Source organism: Camelus dromedarius, chromosome Y, assembly GCF_036321535.1.
Source record: "Camelus dromedarius isolate mCamDro1 chromosome Y, mCamDro1.pat, whole genome shotgun sequence".
NCBI lineage: Eukaryota > Metazoa > Chordata > Mammalia > Artiodactyla > Camelidae > Camelus > Camelus dromedarius.
Window position 1 is genome coordinate 13,621,648 of NC_087473.1, and position 21,485 is coordinate 13,643,132.

The 21,485-nt window shown below is 31.9% G+C and overlaps 1 protein-coding gene across 5 annotated transcripts in view; it reads right to left on the reverse strand.

The window, feature by feature from the left end:
* LOC135320462 (probable ubiquitin carboxyl-terminal hydrolase FAF-X) overlaps positions 1–21,485 on the reverse strand; it is a 102,870-nt gene that overhangs the window by 57,177 nt on the left and 24,208 nt on the right. For all 5 annotated transcript variants that reach the window (XR_010379615.1, XM_064483609.1, XM_064483607.1 and 2 more), the window contains 9 exons: positions 21,299–21,378; positions 19,030–19,142; positions 17,476–17,694; positions 13,694–13,809; positions 13,235–13,486; positions 13,018–13,156; positions 11,197–11,349; positions 10,310–10,414; positions 2,316–2,522 (listed from right to left, as the gene is read on the reverse strand). Coding sequence is in view for 4 of the 5 variants with exons in the window: in XM_064483609.1 (XP_064339679.1) it covers positions 2,316–2,522; positions 10,310–10,414; positions 11,197–11,349; positions 13,018–13,156; positions 13,235–13,486; positions 13,694–13,809; positions 17,476–17,694; positions 19,030–19,142; positions 21,299–21,378 (1,384 nt within the window). In the remaining variant the exon portion in view is untranslated. The remainder of the gene's footprint in view (positions 1–2,315; positions 2,523–10,309; positions 10,415–11,196; positions 11,350–13,017; positions 13,157–13,234; positions 13,487–13,693; positions 13,810–17,475; positions 17,695–19,029; positions 19,143–21,298; positions 21,379–21,485) is intronic.

Consider the following 21,485-nt stretch of genomic DNA (forward strand, 5'->3'; position numbering starts at 1 on the left):
AATTATAATGTAATTTTAAGAGTTTAATGAAAGAAAATGCTTTAAGTATGTTCTTAATTTGAAATTATCACCAAAACTCCAAATGTTAAGAATCTACTATAAAAATTCAGTGTTCCATAGATTCAACTACATGTGCAACATGGTGTAAATCCCAACTTCAGGGACAATCATAAGAAATCTGGTTTTTAAAGCATACACTTGAATGTGTGCACTGCATTTTTTCACTGTTTTACAAGGTTCTTATACTATAAAACTTAGCAGAAACATACAATTCCAAGTATTATATATTGGTGTAATATAGCATATTTTCTAAAAAGATCAAGAAAATAACAGTATAACAGTATAACTTACTTTTTTAAAAATAAAAACAAATCAATACACAAACAGAATGTTAGTGAAAATGGGCACAAATTTTTACCGAAAGGAAATCTAAGAATGTTAAACAATGTTGTAAGTATAAGTTTACCTCTAATATTCTGACATATTTTCTTTTTATCTACAATCACTGGTAATCACAAATTCAGGTCTGGATACCTAACAAAGTTTTTAATTAGAATGACTGTATTTCTATGCACATTTGGGGAAGAAAGGCGATTCTGTTGTTTAAAATCTCACTCAGATGGTTATTTTTGCAATCATTTGCACTCTCTTTTTAGAAAGAGAACATGGTCCATATTTTAAGTGCTTTCACTGAAAACTATGAACTACCTACTCACACCAACAGCCATTTTAATAGCTGTACAATGTGGTGTAGAATGTATTTAGTGTAGAATGTATTTATGAATTAAACTCATTTTCAGTTTTCACTATAAATAATGCCCTACTGTATAAATGTCATGCTGTTTCCATGTATTTCCTAGGAAAAAATTTCTAGATGTGAATTACAGAGCTGAATTTTGTATTCATCTTTAAGGATTTAAAAATTTTTTAAACACATCAATACTAAATATGTTATGACTAACTTTAGGTTGGAGGGCAAAGAGTGTGACACACTTATTACAATTTTCCATTTCTACAACAAATGAAGGCTGATAAACCTGAAAAGGCGACTCTTTTACCAAATTTCACAAAGTCCAATATTCATTAACATGGCAATGTATAAGACCCTATGGCAGGCAATGATCTGAGTAACTAAATTAAGAAGTAATACAGGAGCAATAACAAATGTACTCTTTGATACTGTACTTCTCTATTTAATAAAATATAACAGCTATTTGAGATACTGAATGAAGACTTAATGAACAGTAAAAATCAAGTACCACATAACAGTTATCTAACTAACTGAACTGTCTTTTTTCTTCCCTTTGATAAATGTGAAACTCCAAACACTTTTTGCAAATACAGTGTATTACTAACTACTGCAACAGAAAAAACCTCTGTGTTTTTATTTTTAAAGAACAGTAGGTTAGAATAAATGTTAAATTATATATTCCTCAGAATTGGAAAAAAACCCAAAAACCTCAGTTTTACAGAGACAGTTGGACAGTGAATGACATCTTCATTTCTTAAGTATTTCAGGTAAAGAATGCTCTCTTCTGAATTTGTTCACTTAGCGGCAGATATATACATACATGACAGCGCTTTTCTAAGGCAATCAGGTCAGCAAATACTTCTGAACCTTCATAATTATGTTTTTAAAAACATGGCAGTATCACTATGACCTTGCCTTGCGTTACTATATTCAAGTCCAACCAAAAGCACAATACCCCCCCTGACTAAAAGCATCCTGCCAATTTTTTTTTTTAAAGGGAATACAACATTATTAAATTCTTTAGCCAAGCTGGGAAATCTCTGCTGATAAAAAACCCAGAAATGACAAACAAAAAAAATCCAGAAATTGGTCCCAGAATCTAAGTGAAATTAGTATAAAAATGTATGGTTAAAATTAGTGAACATTAAATAACATAAGTTAAATGCAGTGAAGCTGTTGTGATTTGCTGGTAAGAAAAACCTCTATTTAGAAAATTCTGTTATATTATATTAACTTGTTTTGAGCAGAATTTAATTAACCTTACTTTCAAAGTCACAGGTTTTAATGCTTCATGATTCCATTTTACCACCATATGCTTAACTACAGTACTACTATTATGAGTTGTTTAACCTGTACAAATCCTTCTCAAAGGAGGTAAAATGCTTAGTGAATGGCAAAGAAACTTGTTGGAAAAAATAGGAGGAAGCCAGGCTTACATGGAAAAAGGAAGGCAAACCTTTAAAATTCCTTGGAATAATTAAATAAAGGAATTTTTGTGTAACTAAGCCATTGTAATTCTGAAGAAAACAAGTCAGAGAAAGTGAGCAAAGAATCACTCCCATACCTGAGAACAACTATAATCTAGTATTTTTATGTGGGCACTGAGAGCTAGATCCATGATGTCTACAGGCACATCATCACTATGAGCCAGATTCCAAAGAAGGTTCAACACTTTGTGTGCCATCACACCATCTTTATCATCTTCTGCAAGACGACGTATCAGTTCAAGTAGCTTTTCACGTTGCTTTTTACCTGCATTTGTCCAACTTGCCTAAAACAAATTTAACTTATATAAATATCACAAATTAAACATGTACCAAACTAGGTCATCACTGCTTTAGTTACATGGCTTTGGCTAAACTACATTGAATTCATCACACTGACATATCCAGACCAACAGTGTAACTCATCTCTCATTTGAGAAAACTAGTAGTATTCACAAGGAAGACTATCTAAATTCAGGGAGGAAAACACTCTCCATTTACAGCTTTAACTCTATCACTATTGACTTTATATAATAAAAAGATGACTAAGAATACTTGATGTAAAATATGTTAAGTTAAAATTCAACATCAAAAAACAAACACCTTGATTCAAAAATGCTCAAAGGAAGGGTGGGGTACAGCTCAGTGGCAGAGTATGTGCTTAACATGCATGAGGTCCTGTGTTTAATTCCCAGCACTTCCATTAAAAAAATAAAATAAACCTAATTACCACCCTACACCCCACCCCCCAAAATAAGCAAAGGATTTGAACAGACATTTTTCCAAGGAAGATAAACAAATGGCCCATAGCGCATCAAAGTATTTTCAAGAATACTGATCATTAGGGAATTATACATCAAATTACAACGTGATACTATCTCATACTCATAAAGATGGCTACTATCAGAAAAACAGAAAATAAAAAGTACTGATAATGCAAAGAGACTGGAACTTTTTTGTGCTGTTAGTGAAAATGTAAAATGATACAGCTGCTATAGAAAACAGTATAGCAGCTCCTCAAAAAATTAAAAGTAAAATTACCACATGATCTAGCAATTCCACTTCTGGAGTGAGTGATTCTGGAGTGAGTAGAAATGGGGAGTTATTGCTTACTGGACATAGTATAACCATTTAAGAATTCATAACTGTGCATCATTCTGAATAGCTTGATAAAATCTCATACCACTCCATGAAGATGGAGAAAGGAATTTATGCTAGTTTCACCGATGCACCTCAAACTGCAAAAATTCCGGCCGCAAGTGTGATACATGTTTAAGAAGGAAGGCAAGTCATACAAGATATTTTGACAGAGACCATATTCATAACTCTCAATACAGTAAACTGTTCTGTTATTACTTATTGCTAATTACTGTGCCTAATTTATCAATTAAACTTTATCTGATATGTATTAAAAAATACATAGTACATATAGAATTCAGCATTATCCATAGTTCTCAGGCAGACACAGTGGGGGTCTTAGAAAGCAACCTCCACAGATAAGGGAGACACTACTGTGTAAATGAAGACAGCAGACTATAAAGTAATGTGTTTTACACAATTTAAAACTAAAAGGAAACATACGTAGAGAAAGAAAAAGTCTGACAACTTCTAAATTATTGACTAAGCAAAAAAAACTTTTAAACACAAACTTACAAACAGATAAATGCTCCTTTAAAAAAACCTAAAATGGTTCCTGTGTTTAACAAGATGGAATAGATCTATCACCATTTCTCCCACTAAATATAACTGAAAATATTATACATGAAACAAATGCTGAAAATCAGAAAGAAAGCAGAACTGCTGAAGTTTTTAAAACCTGCAGAATGACAAGACAGCTGAGTTTCCTGGATTTTCTTTTGTGTCATATTCCAGACCAGAAGCTGAATAAGCAATCCATCAATCCAGAAACACAGATTACTGCAAATAAGGAAAGTATCCTCAAAAGCCACCCATATAGTCAAAGGGTCAACCTAGCACGACAGAAAACATCTGTAAAATAATTGTGCTGTTCCCAACAAACAACGTGGAAAATACTATGGCCAATACCCACCCAAACCACAAAAAGTTAAGTGGGGAACTTAGATTTCATGAGGTTTTTAATAAAGCATTTTAACACCTGTTGGAGTGGAATAAAAGAAGACCAAGTAGGGAGCTAGGATTTCTACTGTTACTCAACAGTAATAAAGAATGCCTGACTCAGTGGTGCCAGAGGAGGCTTAGCAGTCAGGACTTATACTACTGCCCAAAAGTTAAATAGGTCACCCCCACTGTGGGGCTTCAGAATTTCCTTCTTGTCTAGCCATAATAAGGAATGTCCACCTTGGGAGGCAAAGAAGGCTGAGAGGAGAATCCAGAGTTCTCTGCCTGGCTATAATAAAAAGGGGCAATCCTCTCTTCCTTTGACTGGTCGGTGCCAGATGAAATCAGCTTAAACAAACAAACAAAAAACCAAACAAAAGTGATTTAATAGTCTGATAACATAATATAAAAACCTTTAGGTTTCAGCTGAAAATTACTCAAACATAGCAAAAATTAGGAAATTATTAATGTGGAAGAAAGATGTCAACACTGAGATGACAGATGTTGGAACTGAGCATTACACACCATGACAAGTGGAATTTATTCTCGAAGTGCAATACTATTTGAACATACAAATGCCAATCAGTGTAATATAGGACAAAAAAATAACAAAAAGCCAGTAACCTCTCAATATACACAGAAAAGGCAACTGACAAAACTGAATATCCTTTCTTGATTAAAATTCTCAATGAACTAGAAACAAGAGGGAATCTTTTAAATCTGATAAATGTTACCTATAAAAAATTTACAGCTAACATCATACTTAATGGTGAAAGGCTGAAAGCTTTCCACCCAAGATTAGGAATGCCCACTTTCACCATTTTTTTCAATACTGTCCGTTATGGTCTAGTAGGGCAATTACACAAGGGAGTATACTGACTGGAAAAGAGGATGTAAAATTATCTCTATGTTGAATGATACGGAATCCATTAAAAAAAAATTACAAGTAATAAATTTAAGAGTTGCAGGATGCAAAAAATATTAAAAAAAAAAAATCACTTGTATTTCTATATACTTGGTATGTTTTCCTATATACTAAGTAGGAACAAACCCAAAAATGAAAACACTTCCATTTATAGCATCAAAAGTTAATCACAATTACTTTGGTTTTATATATGTACATATAATTTTATATATAATCTAAATACATATATTTATTATATATAATGATATATATACATAATTCAATAAATATTTAAAAGATTGCTATAAGAAATTAAAGAACTAAATAAATAAAAAGGCATCTCTAAATAAATGGAAACATATTTCATATTTATGCACTGGAAGACAACTATTGTTACGACAGCAACACAATACAAACCAAGCTACAACTGTCCAACAATCTCTATCAAAATCTCTGTGAAATTTCTATACAAAAATTGACAAACTAATTCTAAATTTATACAGAATTTCAAAATCCCTAGAACAGCCAAAATAATCTTAAAATTAAAAAAAAAATTTAAAGAAAAACTTTCTAGAAAGCTACAGTAACCAGTGCATTGCAGTACTGGCATAACAACAGACATATATATTTATGGAACAGAATACAGAAATAAAGCCTTACATCTATGATCAACTGATTCTAAAGAAGAGTGCCAGGACATAGCCATAATCAGAAAAAAGTCTTTGAAACATATGTTGTTGGAAAACTGAATTATCACAAAGAATGAACCTGGGAGTCTCTCTCATACCATATGCAAATAATTAATTTAAGATGGACTATACACCTAAATTAAAACACTAAAACTGCTAAGAAGAAATTATTTTTTAAAAAAATCCTTGAGTCCATAGATTAGACAATAATTTCTTGAATACAAAACCAAAAGTCCAAGAGACCACCCCCCTCCAAAAAAAAGCTAAACTAAATTTCATTAACTCTTAATAGACACAAAAAGCAGATTGCTGGTTTCCAGGAACAAAGGGTGGAAAAAGACTGGAGTGATTAAAATGTTCTGGAACCTGATAAAGGCAGGGGCTACATTGAAGGAGAAATCAAAAGCTTCACAGATAAACCAAAGCTAAGAGATTTCAGAACCACCAAAGCAGCTTTACAACAAATATTCAAGGACCTTCTCTAATCATCAAACTGTAAGAAAAGAGAAGAAAAAGAAGAAAGAGAAGAAAGACGAAAGATTGCTTTGGCTGTTCAGGGTCTTTTACGGTTCTTTATAAATTCTGGAATTGTTTGTTCTAGTTCTGTAAGGAATGCCATGAGTATTTTGACGAGGGTTGCATTGGCTCTGTGGATTGCTTTGGGCAGTGTGGCCATTTTGATAGTGCTGATTCTTCCAATCCAAGACCATAAGAAATTTTTCCATTTCTGTGTAATTTCAGTTTTCAGAGTATAGGTAACATCCTTGCTTAAGTGTTTATCTAGGTATTTTGTTGTTTTTGATGCAATGGAAATGTTTATGCCAGTTATAAAATTCTGGTTTTTGAAGTGAAAATAAAGTGAATGAAGGGCCTCAAATGGCAAAATATCCTTCTTTCTTGTGTATACTTTGTGTGTGAATTGTATTCCATTACATATACATATATATGTGCTGCATCTTCATTATTCAACTGTTGATGTGCACTGAGGATGCTTCCATATCTTGGCAATTATAAATAATGTTGCTGTTAATAGCAGAGTGTATGCATCTTTCTGAATTCTTATTTTGTGGTTGGCTTCATTCCTTTGCTAACTACGTAAGTTTAAAAAGCTAAAGCTGTGAATGTTCTTAGAAATAATGAATAGTATATACATGTAAATTTAAAACTGTATGTGCAGTTTAAAAAAAAAGAAATAAATGAGCTATCAAGCCATGAAAGACATGGAAGAAACTTGAAAGATACATTACTAAGTGAAAGAAGCCAGTCTGAAAAGGCTACAAACTGTACGATTCCAACCAAATGACATTCTGGAAAAGGCACAGCTACAGAAACAATAAAAAAATGGTGATTTCCAGGGGTTTCGGGAGAGGGAGGGTGGAAGGGAGGAATGAATCGATGGTGCACAAGGGATTTTTAGGGCAATGAAATTATTCTGTATGACACTAGATAGGTGGCTACATGTCATTATGCATTTGTTGAAGCCCACATAATGTACAAAATCAAGAGTGAACCCTAAAGTAAACTATGGGCTTTGGTTGATGATAATGTGCCCATGTTGGTTCATCAATTGTACCAAATATCCCACACTTATGAGGGATGTGAGGATAGTGGAGTATATATGTGTGGGCGGGGAGGGCTATGTGCGAACTCTATTTTCTGCTCAATTCTGCTGTGAACCTGAAACTGCTCTAAAGAAATAGCCTGTTAATTAAAAACAAACAAAAAAATGGAGTGGCTGCACAGCACTGTGAATATAATAAATTGCACTGAATTGTACACTTTAAAAATGGTAATTTTAAGTCATAGTTTTATATTATGTGAAATTCACCTGAATAAAAAAATTTTAACTTTTGTGTAACAACAATAAAAAAAACCATCAAGAAAGTGAAAATGACAACTATCAAAAAGGAGGAAATACTTGCAAATCAAAATCTAATAAAGGACTTGTGGTTCAGAGTGTAGAAGGAATTGTTATAAATAAAAAATAAAAAGACAAACACAAATATGATTTCGATAGGAATTTCTTCAAAGATAATGCACAAGGCCAATAAACAATGTAAGAAAATATAAGATAGTCATTAAAGGAAGTGCAAATCAAAACCAAATTGAGAAATCACTTCAACTCCACTAGGATGGCTAAAATCAAAAAGACAGAGAGGTGTTAACAGAGATGAGAAGAAACTGAAATACTCTACACATTAGTGGGAATTTAAAATAGTATACTTTGGAACACAGCCTGGCAGTTCCTCAAAGTGTTATGCTTAGTTACACATATTGTTGTATTCATAGTTGCCATATAACCTTCCACTGTGAGTACATACTTAAGAAAACGGAGGTCACGTGTTGACACAAAAATCTGTACACTAATGTTTACAGTAAGATTATTCAGAATAGTCAACAAGTGGAAAATACCCAAATGAATAAGTCATGTGGAAATGGATAAATATATGTGGTATACTGATACAAAGGAACATTTGTCCAAACAAAAACTTGTACATGAATTTTTTTCAGAGCAGCAGTATTCCAAATAGAAAAAAGCAGAACTAACCCCAAGTCCATTAACTGATTGATGGACAGCCAAAACTGATATATCCACACTACCAAATGTAATTTGGCAATAATAAGAACTGAAGTCTTAACATGATTTAGCATAGATGAATTCTAATACCATTACGCTAAGTGAAAGAAGCCAGTTAAAACAGGCCATAAATTTATATGAAATGTCCAGAACAGGAAAATCCTCAGAAGCAGGAAAGAGTAGTGGGGACCAGTGTTGGAAGTGGAACAGACAGAGGACCACTTATTTAGAAGTAAGGAAGAAGTATTCTGAAATCAGATAGTGGTAGCAGTGGTAGCATAATTATGTGTACACACTAAATACACACTAAATCATACACTTTAAAAGTGTGAACCTTACAGTTTGTGCATTATACTTTATGAAACTGCTTTTAAAAAAAACTAAATTAAATATGCAACCCAGAAATTTTGATCTCAGAGAAACAGAGACTATGTACAGGAAAAAAAAATCTGCAAATCTATGTTAAGAATGACTTTATTTGTGATAGCAGCAAATTAGGACATTTTAAAATGAATCATTGTAAAATTATACCATGACTACTACTCAGCAATAAAGGAACAAACTGTAGATACATAGAACAATCTTAATGAGACTGCAAAAATCATGCTGACTAAAAAAAAAGTTAATCCTCAAAGGCCACATACAGCATTCTGTGACTCCATTTATCTAACAATCTTAAAATGAAAAAAATGTAGAAATAGAGGACAGATTAGTGACGGTCAAGGTTGAGGAGGAAGTGGGGGAAAATGGGAAATAAATGTGGCTATAAAAGGGTACATGAACTCTTGTGATGGAAACATCTTATATAGAGTGTATGAATGTCACTATCCTGGTTATATAACGTACTAACTTTCTGCAATATGTTATCACTGGAAAAACTGTAAAGGATGGAAATATTGTATTATTTCTTAACATGGTATGTAAACCTACAATTTTTTTCAAAATAAGAAATTAACTTACAAAATAATTAAAATGTTTTGTAACTCCAGTTAATACAACATGAAGGAAGCTATGTGTACTCTCTTGTTAATCATTAATTATTACAACGTTAAAAACTGATATTTACCTTAATATCCAATAATTAGAGAAAAGAATAAGTTTTAATGGAGTTAAAGAATTAAGAAGCAATTAAAAAAAAGGAACAATGATCAAACAAAAGTAAACAGGTGAAAAATATGAGTAGGTATCCAGCAAAAAATCAGTTTAAAAAACATGTTTCATTGTATTAACCTCTAAGAATATAAAGACCAGTACCACAATGAGGAAGAATTTCAAACTCATGAGATTATGAGTAAGTACCAACTCTGAAGGCAAAGGGCTGTCAATTAGCACAGACAGACACAAGAAGACAAAGACTCACTGAGAACTCAAATATGTGTAAGCTAACATTTGACCAGTAACAATATTAAATATAACTGTGGACAAGTCAGGATCATTTAGTTACAAACTACAAAGAACTGTTTAATGAAATACAGTCCATACTTCAAGGTACCTTTAGTAAAATATTCCAAGACACAATGCAATACATTATATGAACTACCAGTTTACCAATCCCTCAAAAAACAATGCTTGCTATTTTCTTTTTTAAATGGAGATACTGGGGAATTGAACCCAGGACCTCATACATGCTAAGCATGAATTCTACCAGTGAGCAATACCCTACCTCAGTCCCCTGCTACTGAATAACAAATATTTAATGAACACCCGATGAGCCAAAGGGGTAATGCACAGACAATGGAATTTTTATTTCAATTTCAGATAACTGATGCCCAATTAATTAAATCTACTAAAAATGAAATACTACTTTACTGTCTGAACTACTACCTTAAAGCAATCAAAGAGATGATCAAGTTGTTCAGGAGAAAAATCCCATGCCAACTTTGCCAGGAGGTCATGCACATTCTTTACAATGGCTTCATGTTTTCCTGCCTGTTGTAAAAACGAAAATGACATAAATTAAATGAGACAAAGAAAATCACATCATACTTAAATCTGATTAAAAATAGGAACAAACCTCTAATTTGTCAATCTCCATTAAATACTAAAATATCCCTTCATCCTTCATCTAGGTTTTAAATAAATTTCCTAACACTTTAAATGCTTTAGAGCGGTCATTTGTACACATTTATATAATAGTAATAGTTTTAATAATAATAGTTTTAATTAAATTAAGAGAAAATAAGGCAAAATAGTGGATTGTTTCAAAATGGAATATTTCAGTGTTCAATGATGGTAAGATTAACATTTTGTTGGTCTCTTAAGAAAAAAAAAAAGGTTGGAAGGAGTTTGTATGCTAGAGCTTAGTAACACTTCCCAGATAAGCCATGAAGGAAACATGCCAAATTCTGTATTAGTATTTCTGAAATCAAAATGGTATTTATCCTCATGAAAAGTTTAAATATTCTTTAATAGTAAGTTTTTATAAGTAATATGGTGAAGCTTTTACCTCTTTCTTTATAAAATACATAGAAAAACATGCACTATATAATTGTTATAAACCTAGATATAACATATATAATTGTTACACACTTTACATTCTTTAGTAAGAAGTGTCAAGAGGGGGAAACCTGTTTTTCCTTTAGAAGATATTCATGGCATAACTTGTTTGTATCAAGAAACTCACATACTATTACATATTGACTACCACAAAGCACTTAATTTTTAGTTCTTTGCTTATAAAAATAAAATAGGTATCATCTTATATTCCTTACCTGTGCTGCCCAGATATTATCAAGATCTTGTAACGTAAGAGCTTTTTCTTTAATCACAAAACGAAGAATCTTCTCCAGCTTTTCTACATACTGAGGTTGATGAAGACTATCTCGCAAGACTATGGATAAAATATTGTTCTGTTGTATCCACTCCTAAATAAAATACAAAAAATTTACTTCAAAGCAGAAACTAAAAGTTTTTGAAAAGCTAAGGAGGAATGAGGGATTGGATAATTGTGATCAAAAGGTATAAACTTCCAGTCAGTAGATAAACTAATGGGAATGTAATGTACAACACAACTGACTAGACTTAACACTACTGTGTTGTTTATTTGAAAGATATTAAATCCTAGGATGGCATCACAAGGGAAAAAAATCTCTTTTTTGGTATCCGAGATAATGGATGTCAACTAAATTTGTGGTAAGCATCTGACAATACAAATAATACAAGTCATTATGCTGTACACCTTAAATTTGTACAGTGCTGAGTATCAACTGAATCTCAGCAAAACTCAGAAAAAAAAACTAAATTAAAAACATGGCTCAGACTTCTCTTTCATGGTTCAACAATGAGAATTCAAAAGCCCAGATAATGTTTATGTTTAAATGATAACATACTAATAATATGTTTTTATGTGTTGTTTTAGTGCAACATTATTCAATATTATAATAATTGCATAGGATCCAATTTTAAACACAAATGCTCCCATTGATGTGCTAAGGTTTTAAATTACAATCCAATAATGTAATGTGCTTATTACTGTTTTAATGCAAAACGATAAAACATTACAATAAACAGTTACACAGAATTTAATTTTTCACATATAGAAATGTTCCCATAAATATGCTACTGCAGTAACACATCTTAAACTACTTGTGGAGAATAGTGTTTTATTTCCAATCTTAGATTCTTCTGCTAAAAAAAAATTTAAAGGCTACAGCAATGACAAATTGCTTCAAAAGTTTCTGAATATTCACATTTTCTTCATCTGTCAAAGATGGTAACAATTCAAGATTAGTGGACAATATTTTGAATGGTCAGTGCTTGATAATCCACAAAGGAAGATAACTGAATACAAGAAAGCTGATCTCACAACACTGAATCAGAACCTGGGTCAAGGTAACATACTATTTTCTCAATATCAAGTGAATGTCCCCAAAATACCTTTTAATAACATTCTGATCATTTTCACTACTAAACTGAAGACCCTTTAGAGATCATTCTGGGCTGATAGGTTCCCTAGTGTTGGCACAGACTATGCACTCAAAAAGTATCACTGAATAACTTACTTTCTCTTACAGCTTAACTGTATGCAATTCATTTCAACATTATAATATCTATGGTATTTCAATGTCACAATGATGTAAATGATTTTAAAAATGAAGTTCTTAAAATCATGATGAAACATTACCTGTTAAAATTTTATTTCTTTAATTGTAATTTCCATTTTCAAACTTCTAAATTGAAATGGCAAGTAATCACTACACCAATTTATTGAATAGATTCCACATCTACCAATCCCGTCCAAAGATAACCTCTATCTACTTCTAACCGAACCACCAAACTATGACTGCATCATGAACACTAACCTACATTCAATAATGAAAATTTACCAAAGTCGCAGTAACTTAGCCTATCACTTCCAAATGTCCAATTATTTGTTATTACTATTATAAAGAAAGTTTTAGTACTTAATATTCCAGAAGTCAATCTCCCAATTTCAGGGTTAAATTTTGTGACTGTTGCTTCTAACATTAACTGATGCTAATCTAGTTTTCTTTAAGCAGATTCTTTTTCATTAAAGAAGCAAAGGGGCTTACTGCCATTCGCTCAGCGGTCAGCCACTCTTCCTCCTCAGGATTACCATGACGATGAGTATAATATGACACACTAGATATCACCTTGTTAATTTCATTCAGAGCATTCATCTTCCCATTAAAGGAAGAAATCTGCAACAATCTATAAGAAAACTTGAATTAATTCAAGTATCATAATAAGAAATCAAGCAAATAATTATTTACAGAGGAAATATCTTACCTGAGTATCATTTTCAACCTAAAAATTTCTAAAACTTTTACAGTTTCTTCTTGTCCTGGAATTCTTGAAGCTAAATTCTTCAGAGATTTAATAATCATTGAGAGGGCATCATTTTTGGTTTCATTCTTTGCTTCTTTTTTCAGTTCTTCATCAGTTAAATTTTCTAAAAATTGTGGAACTATTTCTATAATTGGAATAAAGTATTTTTTCACTGTGTGTTGACTGAGAAACTCATAGCATTGTCCAAATGGTCTGAAACAAGGAAAAAATATTATTTCTGCAATATCTATTATTTTTACCAAGACTTAAATCCTAAACTAATTTCAATACTTAAAAAAAAAACCCAAAACTTAATAGTTCAAAGTGAGCAAAGACTAGAAAGCCGAAATTCAATGACTTTCAAGGCAATAAAATACAATTACACAGTACAATTAACACTAACTTTAAAAAATAACTTACTTAATAAGGGCTGCAATTACTTGAATGTTTAACGATGGCCCATTAATAAAACGATCATGCAAAATCTGGAATCCATTTAATGCGCCAAATTTATTGATGAGATCCACTAGCCAACCCTGCAACACAATTAATGGTTAAGAGTTAATTCTTTCCTTTCCTTTTCCAAGAAAAATGAAAAAAGTTACCATCTGAAATGCATTTGTTTGAAGGAAGTCAGAAATAGGGAGTTCAATATAATAATTACATTTGTGTTAGATAGTTATACATATATTTATAAAGATTTAAAACTTTTCTTTTGTACTATGTTCTCTGTATCTTTGAGCCAGAAGCAGCACAAGTTCAAACTATCTGGTAGTTCCTAAGGGAATGGCTGGTATTTGATCATATCTCATATATCTGTGGATAGAATAAGCAAAGTTTGCACAGGTAAAAACACTGCTATAGAAAAGAATGTAAATGAATTTAAAAGCTATGCAAATACAAAAATCAAACATATACGCTTAAGTGCATTAGAAAGACCTTTCTATCCTGTCTTCTAAAAAGCCAAATTTTAGAGGGAAAAAATAAACAAAAACAATAAAAAAAAAAAATAGGGAACAGAAGCCATTTTGCCAGAAAAAATTATTGAAAACACATGGAAAATGCTAACTGCTCTAGGAATACATTGGTATTATCACAATTCTAGGTCTGACAGAAACCTAAATAAAATTAAGAACCTTCTGGAAACCAACTTTTTAAAAAAAATAAATTCACTATAGCATATTCATACATTTAAACTTATTTTTGAAAGGTTAACAGAGAGTGACATTAGCAAGTCTTCAGCATAGAAAGCTTGAAAGCATTGTTCTTAAATAACATTATAGGAGCTCTGGAAATCAGTACAAAATTTAGAGCAACCAAGAAAATGCTCAATCAAGAAAAAGTCCCATTCAAAATTTAGACAATTTCATTGTGTTTTTACTCAAGGACGCCTACTCCTTTCCCAGAGCAACATAGTTTAAGGGAAGCAGTGGCCTAATTTTCCATTACCTTAATTTCCCTCCATTCAGAGACGACTGAATTTGCAACACTAATAAACTGCTGTGGGCTACCTGAAAGATCTGTCTGTGTCACTATCTTACAGGTCAGACAACCCAGAGGCTTGGAACTTAAGAGTAAGGAAATTGATAGGAAGGTGCATAGTTTAAGAAAACCACAAAATGACTACAGATATACACACTTTGAGGGCAAATTACTGATTAAAGAATACAAAAGAATTGCTAAGGTCCTAAGAAGAAACAAGTGTAAGACAGGGAAATTAAGGCATTTAAAACCAATCAAGTAAAAAGAGGAACTGGAAAGGGGAAAAAAAAAGCATATGAGAAGGCTCAGGTAAGACACATGCTCAGAAAAAGCCTTAAAAGATCTTAAGCCTTCATACTCAGCTCACAGTAAAGGTTTCTCTGCAAATGGCCGGGCCTGCAAAGCCTAGAAGTGCCCAATTTTCAACAAAAGATCAAAGACACGTAAAGAAACCAGGAACCAAAACATCTTCCAAAATCATGTCTGGAGAAAACATCTGACATAGTTGACAAAGATTTTAAAATTTCCTAAATATGCTCAAAGTGCAAAGGAAAACACAGGAAATAAAGGAAAGGAATACATGAACAAAATGAGAATACCAAAAAAGAGACAAAATTATAAAAAAGAACCAAAGGGATATTCTTGAGATGAAAATAAAATAAATGACTTGAAATTTTCAATGGAGGGGTTCAATAGCAGACTGAAACAGGCAGGAGAAAGAAACTGAACTTGAAGGCAAGTTATTTGAAATGATTAAGCCTGAGGTGTAAAAACAAAAAAAACCTAAAGAAAAGTAAACAGCGTCTAAGAGACCCATGGGACTCCATTAAATGTTAAAATACATACCCTGTGGGAATCCCAAAAGGAGAGAGAAAAAAGGGCTGAGCTTATAAAGAAATAATGGCCCCAAACTTTCAAATCTGGGGAAATACAAAAGCATAATCAATTCCAATAAGAATAAACACAGAGATCCACACCAAAACACTATAATCAAGCCATCTAATGCCAAAGACAAGGTGATAAGCTTAAAAGCAGCAAGAGAAAATAACTGTTCATGTCTAAGAGAGCCTGAGGAACATTATCTCAGCAAAAAGCCTATAATTAGTAAGGAAATTAAATCAGCAATCAAAAATCTCCCAACAAAGAAAGTCAAAGCACTAGATGGCTTCACCAGAGAATTCTACCAAACATCTGTAGAAAAATCAAAACCAAGCTCCTCAAACTTTTCCAGTAAGCTAAAAATAAAAGTCCAGCATCACTCTGATACTTAATCCAAAGACTCCAGAAGAAAACTGGAGTTATCTCTGACTAATACTGGTGCAAAAGCCCTGAACAATATAATACTACAAAATTTATCAGTATATTAAATATATTACATACAAACAAGTGGGATGTTTCCCCGTGAAGAATGCTTCAACAAAAAAATCAATGTAATGCCTCTTATTACAGAATTGAGTTAAAACACACACAGACACACACACACACACACACACAATCATCTTCATGCAAAAAAAGAATTAGACAAAATTCAAGGCCCTATCATGATAAAAACACTCAACAAAGTAAGAATACAAGGAAACTACCTCAGCATAACAAAGGCAACATAAGAAAACCCCACAGCCAATGGAAAACTCAAGAGATGAAAAACTGAAAGCTTTTCTTCCAAAATCAGGAACAAGAAAGGATATGTTTCCACCAAATCTATCTAACATACTACTGAAATCCTAGTCATGTAAATTAGACAAGGAAAAGAAATGACAGGCATCCAAATTGCTAAGAAAACAGAGAAATTGTCCCCTTGTGCAGAGGTTTCATATTACTTTATAGGAATTCTGCATTGTTTTGTATTATTTTAAATTCTTTTTTAATATATACGTGTGTGCATGTGTGTGCACAATAAAGTTATGTTCTGCTTTCTGTATCTAATGCTGATGTTTCTTCCATGTATTTAAACACTAATTAAAATGTTTACATTCAAACAAGTTTTGAGATATTAAAGCCCATTGAAGTATTATTTAAGCCACTAAGACATTAGAATGAACATATACAAAACTAAGAGCTGTAACAGGGCCTGCTAACTGCGTGCTTTTGTCTTTTTTTCTCACCTCTATTGATACAGATAATTAATTCCTCTTTTTCCCAGACTGCTTCCTTGAAATTAGTTATAATCTGGGTAAACAGAAAGTAAACCATATCTTTCCTATAAAACAAGGATAAACTAAAAGATTATTTACTTGACACAAGACTCAGATCAAGGCCAAGATTTTCTCCTAGGAAACCAAATGTGCTTTAAACAAATACTTAGCAGTATGTCATGAAAGCAAAATAGTAAAATTTTATAATCTGTGTTAACATGATCTGTACATAAATATATGTTTTCTGTTGTTAAATATTTACATGTAAGTACAAACAAGGTATAGCTGATGTTCATTATTTACAGAAGTTATATTTTTTAAAGTTATCTGAACATTAAAGTAGAAAATATTGCATCATTGCTACGAGGGGAAGTATAGGGTTAGGTTACAAAGAGCCTATTCATTAACTGAATGATACAATATTAAGGTTTTGTCTAGGCATGAGTTACATACAGTGCTGCTGGCCATTAAGTTCAATAGTAATAAATCAACAATACATATTAAATAATGTGTCTTTAAACATAAAGTTTTAAGACAAAACAAATAATTTAAATATTTAATTTTAAAAATACCAAACCAACACACTTTTGGTGATCGAGGATCCGAGGAACGAGCAAACTGCTCATCTTCAGGCAACTGAGCACTTGTGGAAATTGATTCACACGGACGTGTACCATTGTAGACGTGGAATTTGCAATGAGGATTTAAGGCCATGGCGAGAAGTTCTAGAAGTGGAAACCAGTCTTGGGACAACTTGGCCACACAAAGCTCCACTAGGCGATGAGTATTGTTAATAATGCACCTCTGTTTGTATTGAGGAGTAGGGGTGAGGGATTGATTTAGAAAGAGAAAACATTTCAATTTCAAACACAGAAACATAAAAATCTTGTTAATAATGCTCTCACTACATTTTTCTACACTGATTATCTGAATTCTGTTTAATTTCACAAATACGGTGATCAAACTGGTATTGGTGAAAATCTGTACTTACTTACTACTTCATAGTTGTACTGCACCTGATTTCAAAAGCTAAGGATTACAAATGAAGTTTGCACCCACAGGTTGTCTAATACTGCATTACATGCATAGGATACAAACAAATTACCATTTTCTTTCTTTGGGTTTTATACTCTAGAGGTAGTAATTCCAAAATCTAAACACTTAAAGTCATGTAAACTAATAAAGATGCAAAGATGTGTAATCTAAGTCTCAATTCAAAAGTCAAAGATCATTTTCAAAATGTCTATTTTTACATTTAGGAAATAACATGTCATATTAAAAAAATGTAAGAATTCATATGCGATAGTCATTTGAGGGAAATATTCAAAGCTATACCTTCTATGTTGAAGTCCATAAAATATTACATATGCTTCCTTCGTAACTTTTGACTGTTTTATAATCAGAGATTTTTATATGCTTAAAAATTTTATTAGAAATAAAAGCCTAATAAGATGCATATTTTTTCACTTTCAAAATCCCTGGAATATGAGAACATCTTAGAATTCATGCTAGTTTGAATTACCTTTTTCCTAGGTTGTAAAGTATTGCCTTAGTACTTGTGTTTCCTGTTGACAGACACTTAAAGATACTATCAATCTGAGAATACTTTAAAGTCTGTTTGCCTTTTTTTGTTGTTATTAAACTTGTGAGAGTACTACCCAGTGATTCATAGTGTCAGGGAAGATTTTCTTTCTTTCTACCAACTGCCATCATTAACGTGCAAGATTCCTTGCTAATCGTTTCTGCCTGACAAATTTATTTATTAGGTACATTTGCATTGAGATCATATATACCCTTTGGTATATCCCAGCTATTTTGGGAGTTTGCCTATTTTATTCCCCATCTTGAGTATTTTTCTCTCTTACTGGTACATAAAATAGTGGGACTTCTCCAATCAGCAACATAATACAACTGATGAAATATAAAGTATCTTGCATATGGTCACAGGCATTTAAGTTTCCAGGTGAAAGACTAAGCCAAAGTTTTATAATTCAAAACCTCAAGCTTATTCTAAAAGACCTTCAATTGTGTAAAATGTATCAGCAGACTTGATACATTATTCACAATAATGTTTCCCAGAGATAAACCCAAAGGGATCACTATGTAAATGTGAAACTCCAAATAAATTATAAGACTCACATGAATTTCAAACTTCCAGCCACTCACTGCCTCATCCATAAGGATTTTAGTGAAAGATACTGTTAGCCCATCTCGAAAAAAACGTTGACATGCTTCACTTTTAACATCGAGACCTAAGAAAATATGAAAAACTTAAACTAAACTCAAAGTAAAAATTTCTCTGGCCAATTATATCACTAAAGACAATAAACTGTTCTCAACCGTTAGTTTCCAACTCAAAAACAGTGTTGTAGTTGTTAAAACAGGTACTATTAAAAGAGGTTAACAGATAACTTACACTGAAAGCATGGGTAATTCAGAAAAATAAAACACTATGCACAGTAAGTTTTAGAAACAGAGTTGTATAAAACTACATCAGATCAACGAATATGATGAAATGTTCTGATATAATACCAGACTTGAAAACAGAACAGTTACGGGGCAGACAGGGAATCAAACTATTTCATTTTACTCACTAAAAATACAGTTCAAAACTTTTTCATCTGTATAGCACAGGGAACTATATTCAATATCTTGTAGTGACTTTAATAAAAAACAATATGAAAACAAATATATGTATGTATATGTATGACTGGGACACTGTGCTATACACCAGAAAATGACACACTATAACTGATCATGCTGCAGTTAAAAAAAAAAACTTTTTAAAAAGTGACTGTTCTAAAATTTCACCTGGCTGAAATTATTCATTTACTGTCAAATTTAAAAGATGACTCTGTATTGTCCTTTCACTTCTCAGCAACTTTACTTTTTAATTTTATCTGATTTAAGAAGAGCAATAAGCTTGTATGCCTTCATCTAAACAGAACGCTTGTAACTATTTGTAACTCAGAAACATTAAGTTAGTACAATAAAGTATATTATGGTTGATTATATACTTATTGGTATGATATTAAACCCAAGATTCTTTCCATAAAAATGTAAACTTTGCCTCATCATAATCATAATGCCAGAAAAAAGTGGAGAAAAGCCCTTGAAATGATATACATGTGCTGTATGGCAATGGTATTAAACAGAGCAGCATTTTCAGTTTTTGTTCATTTCACACTATTAGATCTAGAAAATATCTAGTACATGAATCTTTCAATTAGTTAGTAAATATCAAACTAACAAAAAAATTATTTTTTGAGTGTTGAGAAACATTTGCTATCTGATAAGACATTTTCATGGGTCACTAAATTAGGTTTGTAAGATAAGTAATAAATAATTTAAAATAAATAATAAATTATTTAAATGAGTATAGATTAATTAGTATAAGTTAAATGAAACTATTACCTGTGTCATGGAGTTAGATTTCATAAGATACCACAGGTGTTAAAAATTTGCCTAAAAGCATTACACTTAATAAATGTATCTGTGGCTAGCCCATTTCAAGTCCTTTCTGAATAACACAGAAAATATACTATTACCCTTTCTTTTAGCCTTCAAGGCCTTAATGAGTAGAGTGTATTATAAAAATTAATCATTTGCTGCAAGAATTCAGCTGAATGTACTAGTAGAAGTCATTGAAAAATGATGAACTGCAACATAAAACTTTTACCTCTGGGCAACAGATTTTGTTAGTTCCTTTAAAATACACACATACACAGACACACAAAACTTTCTTGTTCAAGACTTCTTTTCTTACTCTGAAAAAAACCTTTTTGTGTTAAAAAAAGTCAAACATATAATCTTGACAGTTTATTACAAAAACAATAATGTATGGGGCATCCATTAGCATGTACTTTGATTCAACGGCTTTTCAGTAAGTCAGGCAGATAGCTAAGCTCAAATAATTTTTACTAAAATCTTTTGCTACTTAACATATTCTCAATTATAAATGGCTTAGGTGTGGAAATAAAAAAAGCCAAAAATATAACTGAAGTCACATGGCCATAGAGGATTTCTAACTTTAAAATAGGCTTTACTGTATGTTCTTTCACATAACAGATTTTTTAAGTCTATTACATTCTAGAAAATGTTTTTGAATTTGAGTAACAGTCTCTCTAAAAATATAAAACAGTAGATTCTCTACTTAAAAATACAAATACACATACAAAATTCTGCATTAAATCTTAAAGGATTCAGAGGTCCTTAAAAAGTATCTGAAGTTTTCTAAGAAACTTTGCTCCAGGTCTAATAAACATATGTTCTTTCTACTAGAAAAGTTCGTGAGACAGTGTAGTCCAGAAATACATATTAATTTTTATAATATAGAAAATGAAGCCTTTATTAATGTGAAAATAAATATACCATACATAATAAAAAGCACAGCTATCTATAAACTCACCTTTTTTACTAAGATCAATAGCAGCTTCTAAAAGCACTTCTAACTCTCCTTTTGGCAAAACTGGAACCACCCATCGAGGCCTAAAAATTATTTAAAAATTTCAGAATGCTGCATTAGTTGACTGCAAATGAAATAACTATATAAGTCCACTATAGTTGATTTTGCTAAGAAAAAAACAAGTGAAAAA